Consider the following 15,431-nt stretch of genomic DNA (forward strand, 5'->3'; position numbering starts at 1 on the left):
GCTGCAGCACCCATGGGCAGGCTGGGAGTGGATATTGGGCTGCACCCAGGGCCAGCTGAGCCTGGAGGGGCTGCAGCACCCATGGGCAGGCTGGAGGTGGATATTGGGCTGCACCCAGGGCCAGCTGAGGATGGAGGGGCTGCAGCACCCATGGGCAGGCTGGGAGTGGATATTGGGCTGCACCCAGGGCCAGCTGAGCCTGGAGGGGCTGCAGCACCCATGGGCAGGCTGGGAGTGGATATTGGGCTGCACCCAGGGCCAGCTGAGCCTGGAGGGGCTGCAGCACCCATGGGCAGGCTGGAGGTGGATATTGGGCTGCACCCAGGGCCAGCTGAGGATGGAGGGGCTGCAGCACCCATGGGCAGGCTGGGAGTGGATATTGGGCTGCACCCAGAGCCAGCTGAGCCTGGAGGAGGTGTCACTGTTAGGCTGGAGGTGACACACACACGCATGATCAAGGTCCTAGAAGAAAAAGGTTTTTTTATTCTGCGTGTTCTCCAGTTTATATACTCTTAACAAAGCGTGATCTTAAGTCATTAACTACATCACAATTACTTGTTATATTTATTGGTGCAAAGCAATTAATGTCAATAGAACTGGCAAAAGTTTTACAGAAGTTTACCAAGGCACATGTACACATCTGCTGAGGCACCCAGTCTGGCTTACAATAATTCTCAGGGATCCTTTCTAGTTGTTCCCATGCTGACAGCCTTGTCTTCTTCCTTGCTGTGGATACACTGGAAAATCCTCATGTGTTATTTCTTTATTAACCCAGCTTTGGTTGCTGGCCAGGTGTCAAGCCCCTCTGTGAGGAGCTGCAGCCCCTCTGGGCAGGCTGGCAGTGCTGCTCTGAGCCCCTGGGCCCTGCAGCTGGGCAGGAGAGGAGCCCAAACTCCAGTGCCAGGGGCTGCAGGAGCTCCTGGAGAGCTTCCTTCAGCGTGCAGGGAGAGGAACTTCAGGAAAGCCTTGAATTGGAAGGTTTAGAGTTATCAAATATTCGTGTGCAGTTGGACAAATTTAACTCTTCGTGCTCGAGAGAATGAAATCATTGTCTCAAAGGCTGAAACCTCAGCCATAAACCTGTGGATTTCCTTTTTGAGGACAGCAGTCAGTGCTGTCAGGTGCTCAGGAGGTGGATAAATGAAATCTTTTCAAGAGACCTGCTGTGCTTCAGAGTGACAGGAAAGAAAATCAGGTTATTTCCCCTCACCATCTCATCATGGCTTGGCTTTTGTTTCTGAACAGAACCAGAAATGGACCAGTGAGCCTAAATAGTGTGGGCTTGGTGTTCTCTGAAGGTCTGCAGAGCACAACGGTGAACTCAAAATCAGGGCTTGGAAAATTAATTTTTAAATCTTCTTCTTTACCTCTCAGCAAGCTAATGCTTGGTATTACTCATTCACTTCCAGGCCTGCAGCTCTCAGTAAGATTAAAGATTTGCAGTAATACATTTATTTTTATTGTGCACCTATGACTGCTGCATTTTTTTTCCTGATAGTACCTGGAGGGACAGAGTTAAATGAATCTACCCTTCCAAAATCTCTTCAGATAACACTTGTACTTACTCCTGCCTTTCTTAGAAAAACGATGTCCCTGCTGAAGCTGCAGAAGCTGTTCAGGCTTCTGTGTTTGCTGCCTGTGCTCGTGTTTTCTGTCAGGTTTAGAGAATGGCCCAGGGGTGGGGTGTCGGTGTGTGAGAGTGCTGTTCTCTGCAGGAAACAGCAGGGTGGGAGGAGAGGGGGGCAGGGGGAGAGGGGGGCAGGGGGAGAGGGGGGCAGGGGGAGAGGGGCTCAGGAGGAGAGGGGCTCAGGAGGAGAGGGGGGCAGGAGGAGAGGGGGGCAGGAGGAGAGGGGGGCAGAGGAGAGGGGGGCAGGAGGAGAAGGGGGCAGGAGGGGAGGGGGGCAGGGGGAGAGGGGGGCAGGAGGAGATGGACCTCGGGAGGAGAGGGGGGCAGGAGGAGAGGGGGCTCGGGAGGAGAGGGGGGTCAGGAGGAGAGGGGGGCAGGAGGAGAGGGGGGCAGGAGGAGAGGGGGCTCAGGAGGAGAGGGGGGCAGGAGGAGAGGGGGCAGGAGGAGAGGGGGGCTCGGGAGGGGAGGGGGGCTCAGGAGGAGAGGGGGGCAGGAGGGGAGGGGGGCAGGAGGGGAGGGGGACAGGGGGAGAGGGGGCTCAGGAGGAGAGGGGGGCAGGAGGAGAGGGGGGCAGGAGATGGACCTCAGGAGGAGAGGGGGGCAGGAGGAGAGGGGGGCAGGAGGAGATGGACCTCAGGAGGAGAGGGGGCTCAGGAGGAGAGGGGGCTCAGGAGGAGAGGGGGGCAGGAGGGGAGGGGGGCTCAGGAGGACAGGGGGGCAGGAGGAGAGGGGGGCAGGAGGAGAGGGGCAGGAGGAGATGGACCTCGGGAGGAGAGGGGCTCGGGAGGGGCTCAGGTAGTGCTGGGCAGGATTAGATTGGGGATCAGGAAAAACTTCCTCAGCCCAAGGGGTAAAACCATTGAGGGCCACCTGGAGCTGTTCAGCTCAGGGCCCACAGCTGGTTTGGGCTCCAAGAACAGCAGCAGAGCTTTCTCCAAGTCCTGCACATCGCCTGCCTCTGGAAATAAACCCCTGTGCTCAGGAACGTGAAGCACATCCTCAGTCTAGGACTGATGCAGGGCAGGACATGGGAATGATGGCAGTTCTCCATGATCCCCTCTGAGCTGCTCTACCATGGATGTGCTCGTTGGTGGGACAGTCTGGAGTGCTCAGCTCTGTCCCTGCCTCAGTGGCTGATTTCTGCAATCATTTGTCCCAGCCATTCCTGCAGGCTCAGGCCCTGTCCATCTGTTCCTGCTGGTCTGTGGGCTCCGCAGAGTCAAGGACCCCCTGTATTTGGTGGAAGCTTTCTCAGGTGAGTTCTGGCCATTTGAGCACTCCTGTCTGACACTCAGTGCACTCTTCTAATGCTGGTAAGTTTGGCATGGGCTGTTTTGGTCGTTGCAGGAAACATCATCATGTATTTACATTTGAAAAAAGAAATTCTTATGTAACCATTGATCTGTTCATTATTTCTGTGCCATGCCTTTTCCATCCTGCTGGGAATAACACAGCACTCAAATCAAAGCAATGTTTGATGGTTTTGCTTGCTGAGAAAACTGTTTTGCTGTTACATGCAATATTGATGGAAGACAAAAGAAAAGATCCTCTACTTCAAAATAACTTTTTTATCTTGCTGTCCCATGGCTGTTACATTGATTTGCATGTGTGCTAATTAATGCCACTGAAGCTGCAAACAGATTTTACCACCCATTGTTCTGGCTCAGTGCTCAGACTAGGCTGAAGTTTCCTGGGAGCACAAAAGGGAATATTTTGTCAGGCTCTGTTAGTGTCTGTAAGAGGTTCAGGCATTCTGAGCTGGAACCTCAGCCTGCACTATTCCAGTGCCTTTCCCAACCCTTGGAGCCTGGTGATGCTGAGGAGCAAGAGCAGTGTGGAGTGAGCTGCACTGGCAGATCCTGGGCTTGGAAAGCAGCAGATGTCTCTTGTGCATGTTCCTGAGTAATGCTTGGAATGGCTGCAGTTACTTCCACTTCTTCTGTGACACTGGAAAATATTCAGGTGATTTTGGCTTCGTGGCCAGAGTCACTGCATTATACAGAGCATTGTTCTCCTGAGTGATTCAAAATTAATATCTGAGCTCAGTTGAATAACCCCTGAGTCAGAAGAGACTGCATGAAGCAGAAAGGCTAAATACTGACTTTCAGATATGCTAATATTTGAATTCTGAGGAGTCATGTGAGGGCTGAGCAGGGAATCTGGTGCACAGTCAGCCTTTTAAGTAGCAATACAGTATTTGTCTAACTCTCCTTTCATCATGGAGCTCTTTATACTGATTTAAAAAGTAATAATTGTTATTAATAAAACAGTTGTTCTTCTTCTGTTTCAGAGTGGCACAGAAAGGATCCCAGTGTCCATCTGGGCATCATTGGACCTGCAGTAAGTTGCAGCTGTAATTTTTATTTCTAAATATTTCCATTTACCTCATCTGAGATGCCTCAGCTCTCCTCCAAACTGAACCTGGCTCAGAGGATTTCTGTTAGGGGTGAGAAGCTCCAAGCCCAGACCTTGTCAAGGCTGTTCCCACCAGGTCTGAGCTGGGACAGTGGGGCCAGGGGCCAGGGCTCCACATCCAGGGCTAAAGGGGCCAGGGCTCCACATCCAGGGCTAAAGGGGCCAGGGCTCCACATCCAGGGCTAAAGGGGCCAGGGCTCCACATCCAGGGCTAAAGGGGCCAGGGCTCCACATCCAGGGCTAAAGGGGCCAGGGCTCCACATCCAGGGCTAAAGGGGGGCCAGGGCTCCACATCCAGGGCTAAAGGGGGGCCAGAGCTCCACATCCAGGGCTAAAGGGGGGCCAGGGTTCCACATCCAGGGCTAAAGGGGCCAGGGCTCCACATCCAGGGCTAAAGGGGCCAGGGTTCCACATCCAGGGCTAAAGGGGGGCCAGGGTTCCACATCCAGGGCTAAAGGGGCCAGGGCTCCACATCCAGGGCTAAAGGGGCCAGGGTTCCACATCCAGGGCTAAAGGGGGGCCAGAGCTCCACATCCAGGGCTAAAGGGGGGCCAGGGTTCCACATCCAGGGCTAAAGGGGCCAGGGTTCCACATCCAGGGCTAAAGGGGGGCCAGGGTTCCACATCCAGGGCTAAAGGGGGGCCAGGGTTCCACATCCAGGGCTAAAGGGGGGCCAGGGTTCCACATCCAGGGCTAAAGGGGGGCCAGGGCTCCACATCCAGGGCTAAAGGGGGGCCAGGGTTCCACATCCAGGGCTAAAGGGGCCAGGGTTCCACATCCAGGGCTAAAGGGGCCAGGGTTCCACATCCAGGGCTAAAGGGGCCAGGGTTCCACATCCAGGGCTAAAGGGGCCAGGGCTCCACATCCAGGGCTAAAGGGGGGCCAGGGTTCCACATCCAGGGCTAAAGGGGGGCCAGAGCTCCACATCCAGGGCTAAAGGGGGGCCAGGGCTCCACATCCAGGGCTGCCATAAAGGGGCTCCTGCACTGCAGGGGAGCAGCTCCCAGGCTTTTCCAGGAGCAGACTCTGAGGCAGCCCAGCCTGTTCCTCACTGCTTCACTCCATCCCAGGGGGAGTTCTGAACAGAAAACCAGCAAAGTACTTGGGTTTGACTCTTGGCCCCTGTCGTTACACCTGTGGGGTTTCAGACACTCACATACCTCTAAAATGTGTACTTTTGGAAATAAAATACCAGCAATGCCCATTTCAGTAGGAACAACTTAGAAACAAGCCTGTCAAATGTTCTGAAAGGCAGCAGTTGCTGTCTAGGAGATGTTTTCCCACAGGCACTGCTGAGGAGGGTTTTGGGGCTGTGAAGGTGCTCCAGGGGCTGTTATCCCTGTTCTCCCTTCTGCTCCATTCCAGCTGGGCTCTGGTGCCATGGCTGGGCTCAGACACAATCAGCAGCTGCCAGCAGGTGCAGAATGAGGTTCAGCTTCTGCCTGGCACAGCAGCAAGGACAGGGCTGGAGCTCCCAAACCCAGCCCAGCTCCTTTTCCATTCAGAGCCTCAGAGCACTCAAGCCTGGGGTAAACTGAGGGGTTTTGTACATCCCCATCTCAGAAAAATCCCAAAGTTCTGCCTCTGTCCTGATTCTTCTGATTCTGTGTGCTGCCTGTGGAACCTGGTGCTGAATTACAGAAGTCATGGCAGGGCTTTTGAGAAGGAAATCAGGGATCCTGCAGCCCAGGGGTGGAGGAGGAGCCTGAAGCCCGGGTTCAAGCAGGGAAAGGTCTGAGGAGGCAGCTGTGTCGTGTGAAACAAACTCTCTCTGCTGCTTGAAGGGGGCTAAAAGCTTCCCTGGCTCATCTGGGCAGTGTGCTCCCTCTGGATCACTCTCATCTCTGATTCATCCCCCCTCTTGTACATCCCCTGAAAACTGGCAGGCAATTCCTTCATTAAAAACCAGACACTCAAATTAGAACAAGTTCTCTATTTTCTCATTCAGTTTTATTCTTTGCACATTTGAGGACACAGGATTTTATTGCTAAAAGCTGTTTTTACATTTTTACTTTGTCTGGGCTGTTTTCCACCCTAACACACAACATGATTTGGAAGTGAACTGGTGTGGAAGGCAGATCCAGAGCAGGTGTAATGAAGCTGAGCTTCAGACTCCAAAGATGCTCTCGCTGCCTCCAGTGAGGGTTTTATCAACATTTCAGTTGTCTTTTTAAATGTGCTTCACTTTTTCACAAGCTAATGTCTTCCCAGAGCAGAAATAGCCCCGTGGCAGTGCACAGGCTGGCTCGAGGGCTGAACCTCCTTAAAACATTTTAGAGCAGATTTCTCTCATGGAACCAAAATATTTCTAAAGGGAAAAAATACATCTCAGCTCTGTTGGTATTTAGCTGTACTCTTCTTATTCAAGCTGCTTCTCAAACCACAAAAATCCACAGAAAACCAGTGCCACAACTCTGAAGCGTGTAATTTTTACTGTGAATATTAAAAGCCCAAGCAGTAAGAGTGTATTAATTAAGAAGAGAAAGAACAAAGGCCCCCTCTCTATTTTCTGCTGTACTTCCCCAGCTGATCTCCTTGCTGCCATGGATTTTATTCTGTTCCCTGTGTTTGCTGTGCCTGATTCTCAGCTGGTGCAGCTGAGGTCGTGGTGCAGGACTGGTGCCTGTGTTATGTAAAACTTCCTCCCCTTGTCTCCACTTCCAGCTTTCCTTTTGTTCATTCCTAGAGTGAAATCTGGAACAACAGCTAATCTTCAGCAGCTCCATGTTCCAAGAATAGGAGCTTATGAAACTTCAAAGTTTTGTGGCCTTAACTTTTTTTTTTTTTTAAGTTTTGTTTAAAGCATTCAGCTTCCTCTCAGAGGTCCTTCTGGGTTTTTTACCCATGACTTTGTTATTTACTGGGTTAGATTTTGTGTTTGTTATTTACTGGGTTAGATTTTGTGTTTGTTATTTGCTGGGTTAGAATTTTGTGTTTGGTATTTACTGGGTTAGAATTTTGTGTTGTTATTTACTGGGTTAGAATTTTGTGTTTGTTATTTACTGGGTTAGAATTTTGTGTTTGTTATTTACTGGGGTTGGGAATTTTGTGTTTGTTATTTACTGGGTTAGAATTTTGTGTTGTTATTTACTGGGTTAGAATTTTGTGTTTGGTATTTACTGGGTTAGAATTTTGTGTTTGTTATTTACTGGGGTTAGAATTTTGTGTTTATTATTTGCTGGGTTAGATTTTGTGTTTGTTATTTACTGGGTTAGAATTTTGTGTTTATTTTTTACTGGGTCAGAATTTTGTGTTTGTTATTTGCTGGGTTAGAATTTTGTGTTTGTTATTTACTGGGGTTGGGAATTTTGTGTTTGGTATTTACTGGGGTTGGGAATTTTGTGTTTGGTATTTACTGGGGTTGGGAATTTTGTGTTTGTTATTTGCTGGGGATTAGAATTTTGTGTTTATTAGATTTCCAACAAGTCTTTCTGCCCGAGCATGTGAGTAGCATCCCTGTGAGTGTCCCAGCTGCAGCCAGGCTGCCCCCTGAGCCCCCTGAGCTCATTTTTACTCAGGGAGTGCAGGGACAGTCCCTGGGCACATCACCCACACAGGAGGTGTCCCCCCAGGCCTTTGACACAATGAGTGACAGACCTGTGGGATGATTTTGAAGCTCAGCATTCAAAGTATTTGAGATGAAAATGTGCCAGGCTTGGTTTGTTCCTCTGGCTGTTTCCAGCATGAGCTGCAGTGGCACTGACCTCTGTGTGTGCTCCTGTCCAGGTCGATCCCCTTTTCAGCAGTGAAGTGAAGGAGAGAGTTAAAAGGTAAGGAGTTGGTGCTGAAGCTGCTCTGTGCTGAAGGCAGGCAGCTGGCTGCCCCTCTTTGGGCTGTAAATGCAAAGGAGAGTCCTGCACAGCTCTGTGTGGCTGGCAGGGCACGGGACAGCCAGACCCTGACAGTTTGGAGTAAGCAGTGTGCTGATGCTTGGGGTTCAGTCTCATCTGACTGACTCTGGATTAGATTTATCACTGGCAGAACCACGGGAGGGGTTGGGGAGGCTGCAGGATCCCCCAGTCCCACCCTCCCAGCCAGGGGCAGGGATCTGAGCCCTGTCCAAGCTGAGCCCAGCCAGGTGGGAGACCCCAGGTGGCCCTGGGCAGCGTGTTCCAGTGCCCCCCTGGCTGAGGGGTCCCTGCAGGGCTCCCCTCTCTGCCTGTGTTGTTGCAGGGCCCCCGGGGTGCATGTGCTGCAGGAGCTGCCCCAGCAGGAGCTGCACGCTGCCCTCCGCCGCTGCCTGGCCCTGGTGAACAGCTCCAGCTCCGAGGGCATGTCTGCTGCCATCCTGGAGGTAAGGCACCTGGCGGGCTCTTCCCGAGAGCTCACCTCAGCCTGCACACCTCCCGAGATGGGAAATGGCTGCCAGCCTGCCATGGCCACATTTCAAAGCTGGCGAAGGCAAAAGTTAAATATTTCTTTTTGCAAGCGTTAGCAATTAAGGTTTTCTTCCCTTGAACTGACAGTTTGTTATGCTTTCTCTATTTATTTTTAAAGGATAGAATTTTATCAATCCTGCTAAATTAACAACGCAGACCTGAGATAGAAATCATTCTGATTTCCTGGGGTTGTCACTAAGCTCGATTCAACACCCACTTCCTTATAATGCTGCTAGAATGGACTTTCATTTATTTTTACGTCCCTTCAAAAAGCAATCTAAGAGCTGTATTTGGTTATTTAATTCGGAGATGATTAATGAATGAATGACACGCTCAGTTAATCCTTTTGCCATCAGTATTGAAAATTAATAACCACTTTTATTTCCTACCTGTCAAAGCAGGGCACTGCTCAGCATCAAAGCTTTCTCAGGAAAAAATAAGTGTACTTGGAGTGGAAGTTTTTGGGCAGATGCCTTTGGTTATTTCATTTGTTTGGTGGGTGCTGAACGTTGGTTCCTCATGAGCACAGAGATTATCACACCATTTGTGTATGCTAATGGCATGGAAATGAGCCTCCCTTTTCTGTTTCTAATGAGCTGCATTTCCAGCATCTCCACTCCCCTGAGAGTCCTCACGGGGGAGAACCCAGGGAGCATCACAGGCAGGAGGCAGGGCAGGTGCTGGTGAGACAGCACAGGTGCATTTCCATCCCAGAGTGCCCCAAATGCACAGGTGCATTTCCATCCCAGAGTGCCCCAAATGCACAGGTGCATTTCCATCCCAGAGTGCCCCAAATGCACAGGTGCATTTCCATCCCAAAATGCACAGGTGCATTTCCATCCCAGAGTGCCCCAAATGCACAGGTGCATTTCCATCCCAGAGTGCCCCAAAATGCACAGGTGCATTTCCATCCCAGAGTGCCCCCCCCCCAATGCACAGGTGCATTTCCATCCCAAAATGCACAGGTGCATTTCCATCCCAAAATGCACAGGAGCATTTCCATCCCAGAATGCCCCCAAAATGCACAGGTGCATTTCCATCCCAGAATGCCCCCAAAATGCACAGGTGCATTTCCATCCCAGAATGCCCCAAAATGCACAGGTGCATTTCCATCCCAGAGTGCCCTGCTCGGAGTGGCAGCTGCTCCTGCACAGCAGCCCAGCTCTGCTGCAGCAGCTCCAGGCTGTGACAGGTCCAAGCCCGGGGCTGTCAGGCCAGGCAGGCTGGGGGGGAGCTGCAGAGCCCTGACCCCAGTGAGGCTCAGTCCCTGTCACCCCCTCCTCACCAGCTCCATGTGCCCCCAGGGCTACTCCCAGAAGAGCTGACCAAGACCAGCCTGGGTGATTTCCCCGGAGTGCAGGGCTGAGGCAGGAGCCAGGCAAAGCAGGAGGGCTCTGTGAGCCCAGCTGGGACAGAGCCTGCTCGGGGCTGACAGGACCCTGGGGCACACTCCAAAGGGTTTGGGGCTTGTGTGTTTGTTCAGGGGGATTTGAGAGAGCTGCTAAATCTCCCTGCTGGGAACACCTCTCCCTCCCAGGAAGGGGCAGTCCAGCACAGTGAGTTCTTTCCTGGGAGGGCAGGCAGCAGGAAGGGCCATCTGCTGAGATCCTGTGAGATAATGAGGCAGAAAACTCTGCATCAAAATCTTCTGGTCCTAGGCTGGAGAAGACAGGCTGGAGTTTGGAAATGCAACTCTCATTGTCCTCAAAGTTCAACATCTAACAAGGTCATGAATCTGTAAACAGTATTTCAGAGTGAGATAAATATATAATAGATAAATGAGATAAATGTATAATCCCATCTAGTTCCACCTGCCTGGAGGTACGGAGAGCCAGGAGCCATCACTAATGGCTCTGTCAGCTGGTTCTGAGATCTCTGATCTGCCTGGAACTGATCTGTTTGTGTTTGGCATTTGAAGAGGAGAAAACAAAACATTAGAGCAGGCATTAAAAATGCATCTCTTCCTCGGAGAGCCCAGCAGCTGAGCAGGAGCTGAGCACGTTCCTGGGCACAGGAGAGGCTGTTCCTGGGCACAGGGAAAGGCTGTTCCTGGGCACAGGGAAAGGCTGTTCCTGGGCACAGGAGAGGCTGTTCCTGGGCACAGGGAAAGGCTGTTCCTGGGCACAGGGAAAGGCTGTTCCTGGGCACAGGGAAAGGCTGTTCCTGGGCACAGGGAAAGGCTGTTCCTGGGCACAGGAGAGGCTGTTCCTGGGCACAGGGAAAGGCTGTTCCTGGGCACAGGGAAAGGCTGTTCCTGGGCACAGGAGAGGCTGTTCCTGGGCACAGGGCAAGGCTCCCCTGCTGGAAGGTCTCTGTGCTCCCCCTGCTCCTGCTCACGGCAGGGTTTGCTCTCCAGCACCTTTCCAGGGGAGCCCTTTCCCTGGGCTCTCAGGAACGCTCCAGCTGCTGGAAACATCACTGCTTTCTCAGGCTTTTACCTCCAAGAAACCAGTTTGAAATGGCAGCAAAGGGGGCTGGGAGGCACAACCCCCCCTTGGCCAAGGTGTGCAGCACCAGCAGAGTGGGATAACAGCCAGAGCAAACTGTAACACACTGGGGATGAGGGGTGTTATGGAGCAGTGAAATTGGAGAGCCAACACGAAGGGGAAGGAGGGAAATGAGGGACAGTGCAGAAGACAGAGTGGAAAAGAAACCCTGCCTCTGCTCTGTCAGCCCTGGACTGCTGGGCAGAGCTGCTCACAGGGGAGTGTCCCCACAGCCTCAGTTCCCATCCTGAATCCTCCTGCAGGAGCAGCACAACACGTTTGCACTCCGAGTAAGGGAACAAACCAGATGGCCAGTGGACTGAGAGGTTGTTTGATTATTCCTGGAAGCTAGGTCAGTAAATTATACATCTTTCCAACAATGCAAATGGTTCTTTTTGCTGCTTGGAAATAGCCTAAGTATCTCAATTAAATGTGAAGCCCCCTCTTGCAGGAATTATTTACAGCCCAGTCCATTTGGGTAGGGGCAGTGGCACAAAGGCAGCCCTGCATCTGGAGTCTCTGGCCATCTGTCCTGCCTCAGGAGCTGGAATTCACTGGTACCTGTGCATCTGGGCACCTGAAGGGTTCCTTGTGGGCCATTCCTGCCCTGCAAGTCTGAGACAGAACAAATGTCTTTCCCTTTAGAGCTTGGAAATGACAGAGAATTAAATATAAACTTGGTGCCCAACCAGTCCTGAGCTCTGTAACTCCATTGATGTGTCTGAACGAGCCCAGACAATCTGGCAGTTTCTGATACAAAGTGTGGAACAGTTTTTATCATTAAGGGCTGTTATTTTTAGCACTAACTGCTGCAAAGGAGATGTTTGTGCCAGGCTATGGAAATGCCATGGTCAGACTAACACACCTGCAGTGGTGATTTAAACAGTGCTTCTCTTGGGTGTTTTAAATTATTAAAAATGCTGCTAAGTCCCAGCAGGCCCTTCCTGTACCTTATCAGCCTGGGTGTTTGTCTCTTCAGTTTTGTCCAAACTATAAAAAATCATGGATTTCTCCTTGGAGTTTTGTTTCCTTGCTCTGTGGACTGAAGCAAAATTGCTCCTCATGCAGGACTGTGATGACAGCAACTAAAACTGCATTGACTCTGGAGTGACAGGGAACCAGGATGAAACACACTGAAGATTTGGGGGAGGGAATTTCCTCCTCATTTGACACTGTGATAATTGCACAAAATGAATATTTCTGCTTTTACAGGCAGTCATCCCCAGCCTGCCCAGTTCATCCACAGTGATGAAAGGCTCAGAGCCAGAGCAGCAGAGCTGGGGGCCAGGGTTTGCACACCTCAGAGCTGCAGCTGGTGCAGAGCTGGGGCCAGGGTTTGCACACCTCAGAGCTGCAGCTGGTGCAGAGCTGGGGGCCAGGGTTTGCACACCTCAGAGCTGCAGCTGGTGCAGAGCTGGGGCCAGGGTTTGCACACCTCAGAGCTGCAGCTGGTGCAGAGCTGGGGCCAGGGTTTGCACACCTCAGAGCTGCAGCTGGTGCAGAGCTGGGGCCAGGGTTTGCACACCTCAGAGCTGCAGCTGGTGCAGAGCTGGGGCCAGGGTTTGCACACCTCAGAGCTGCAGCTGGTGCAGAGCTGGGGGCCAGGGTTTGCACACCTCAGAGCTGCAGCTGGTGCTCTGAAGTGCCTTGGCAGAGCTCTCTGGGGAATGTACTTCCCAATTAAAATCTGGAGAGGTGGGAAGGAGGTTTGGGTTGTTGTTTGTGCTTTTCTTATTAAAATTGCCATTGTTAGCACCACAAAACCCACGAGTCCTGAGTCCTTACAAACTGTTCTTTCCTTTTTTATATTCCTCCAGGCAATGGATTTAGAGGTTCCAGTGCTGGCGAGGAACATTCCTGGGAATGCAGCAATAATAAAGCACAGGGAGACAGGGCTGCTCTTTTCAACTCCCCAGGTAAGAGCAGCACAGAGCTGTGCCAGGCCTGCCTGTGTGCTCACCGGGTGTTTCCTGCTGGGATCCTGCTCTCTGGAGCTGCCTCTGCAGTTCAGGGAGCTCGGACTAGGTGTCAGCCTTGCTGAAGGGTTTGGGAGCTGCTCCCAGCTCCTGGCACTGGGACTGGGAGCTCCCAACCAAACCCTGCAGGAGATGCTCTGCCTGTGCCAGATTTCCCTCAGTAAGAACTGCAGCAGGAACTTGTGTCAGACAAGCTGGAGCTCACCAGGAGAATGAGCTGGAGCTTCAGATGACACATTTTCTGTGATTTCTAGCAGGCAGTGTTAATGTAAAGTATTTTTAGGGGCAAGATATTGCTCAGTCAGAGAAATTAATGATAAAATTAAGCGAAGTGTTAGGATGAAGTCTCAGGGAAGTTAAGCAGGAGTGGGAAGAGAGGGAACACTACCCATATTTAAATGCTGGAAATTTTCATTTCAGCACATTTTCCTGCATTAGGGCTTTGCTGTTACATATTCATGTATGCCATGGAAAATGACTCTCAGAAAAAGATTCCCTCCGAGTTTTATCCAACTCAGGATTAAAAAAGTGTACTAGAATTCACCATTTGATAATTTTGCAAAGCAGAGAACATATTTATTTACTTTGTGGACTGTGTGATTAATGCATCCTATTAAGTTGTGTTTCTGGAAGGTGAATGCTCTTGGTTGGTTTTGAAGAAGATTTTGATAGAAAAACTCTTCCAATTCAAGCATGGTTCTGTTTGTTTGTTTCTGGAATTGTCAGTTTTCCCAGTGGTTTCTACAAAACCCAAAACATTTCTTTGATAACTTCTGCACAAGTATTCCCTGGAAAAATCTCACTGACTTCCAGCTCCTCCAAAGCTTCCAGGACACAGAACCCTGCTGAGCCAGGGACAGAGAGCTCTCCTGGTGCCAGGGCTGGCACCTTCTGCTGTTTCCCTCAGCACTGCCCTGGAGTTCACACACATTATTAGCAGCAGGCCCAGGTATCACCACCCATCCCTGGGAGAGCCCTGCTGTGGTCTCCAGGCATCCTCCAGGTGCTCCTCTGGGGTCTGGGATCCATTAAAATCTGCTGCAGGTTTCACCCAGGGCAAGGTGCAGCCTGAAGCTCAGGAGTGCTCCCAGTGCCCTCAGGGACCTGGGCCAAGGGCTGAGGGCTGAGGGCTGAGGGCTGAGGGCTCCCTTTATGGCAGAGCAGCAGTCCAGGCTGCCAGCACACCCCCAGCACTGTCATTTCAGTTTCTGTGACCCCCTTCTCTGCACTGTGCTGTGCCAAGATCAGGACCCCCTTCCTGCTGCTGCTGCTGCCCCTTCTTGCTGTTCTCCCAGCTCAGAACCTCTCTGAGGTGAGGACTGGCATTGCCATTCACCTGTGAGCTGGCAGGTGAAATATTTGTAGTGGAATCAGCAAAGTTTGGCAGCAGCACCCCGGAGAAGGGAAGGTGACATCCCCCTTCCTCTGCAAAGCAGCAGCTGCAGCCCAGGTAATGAAAGCCCTCTCCTGTTTCATTGCTGTCACTTGTGTGGGATCTGTCAGAGGCTGGAAGTGCTCAGGAAGTGCCCTGTCTGCAGGGCAGAGCCCCAGTCCCCCTGCAGAGCTGCTGAAGAAGTTGCTTCCTGCAGAGGAGCTCAGAAGCCAAGCCCCAGCACTCAGGGCTTTGGCATAAGTAACCCTGTACTGGTGCTCCTTATCTCCCCAAACCTTATCAAACACAGCTTTTGAGGCACTGCACACAGGCTGCCAGAGCTTGGGGGTCACGTCAGATCAAAGAAATGCAATTAAGTTGGAAGACATTTTAATTGCTGGGACAAGGGACAGTGCCCCTGGCACTTGGAGTGCAGCCTCAGAAGATTGGTCTGAGGGAGTTGGGACTGGAAAACGTTCTGGTAAGAAACTGTTGGGGTTTTTTACTTTGATTCCTTTGGCACCTTAAGTATCTTTTCTGCTGTGCCCTCAGATGCATCAAGTTAGTGAGGAAAATGCCTTTAATCTGCAGAAGGATTAGACTGTGTCCAGGTGCTGGGGAGAATCTGTCTGGCTGAAGAACCTGGACCACCAAAGCCCAGGGAAGTTGGGTGGGTTAGAAAAGGAATTTTCCCTGCTAAGCTGGTGGATCCTGTCTGGTTGTGAGGACCCAGCTCAGGAGTGGAGAGCATTGCTTCTTTTCAGCTGTTTCTGATCTCAGGAGGGAAGGCTTTGCAGTGCCTGGGTAGGAGCAGTTGTGCCTGCTGTCTCTTGAAAGCCAAATTAGAGGGATATTAATTGACCATTGTGCAAGGAGAATCGTTTTCAATGGTGAGTGCTGCTGGCTTTTGCTGCTGGAAGTGAGCTCCTGTGGGTTCCAGGACAGTGGGAAATGTGTCTCAGTGCAGCCACCTTTAACCATTTGCATCTGGCTGGAGACAGCCAAAGCCCTGGCAGTCCCTGGAGCACTCAGGGGGAGACAGGGAAGGTGGAGGGGAAAGCCTGGAACGTTTTGTTCCTGGCTCTCCATCATTTGTGCACATTACTGTGCACAGCACTTGGAAATCATGGGCTGATCCTGTGCTGCTTGCATCTGCAAGGTTATGGAATATCTGAC

The 15,431-nt window shown here is 51.5% G+C and overlaps 1 protein-coding gene across 3 annotated transcripts in view; it reads left to right on the forward strand.

Annotated features, from left to right (window-relative positions):
* GLT1D1 (glycosyltransferase 1 domain containing 1) overlaps positions 1-15,431 on the forward strand; it is a 45,903-nt gene that overhangs the window by 24,712 nt on the left and 5,760 nt on the right. For 2 of the 3 annotated variants that reach the window (XM_059863368.1, XM_059863370.1), the window contains 5 exons: positions 2,787-2,882; positions 3,918-3,967; positions 7,769-7,812; positions 8,216-8,336; positions 12,725-12,823. In XM_059863368.1, the coding sequence (XP_059719351.1) occupies positions 2,787-2,882; positions 3,918-3,967; positions 7,769-7,812; positions 8,216-8,336; positions 12,725-12,823 (410 nt within the window). The remainder of the gene's footprint in view (positions 1-2,786; positions 2,883-3,917; positions 3,968-7,768; positions 7,813-8,215; positions 8,337-12,724; positions 12,824-15,431) is intronic. The other variant, XM_059863369.1, reaches the window with a different exon arrangement.

This window comes from Haemorhous mexicanus, chromosome 19, assembly GCF_027477595.1.
Source record: "Haemorhous mexicanus isolate bHaeMex1 chromosome 19, bHaeMex1.pri, whole genome shotgun sequence".
NCBI lineage: Eukaryota > Metazoa > Chordata > Aves > Passeriformes > Fringillidae > Haemorhous > Haemorhous mexicanus.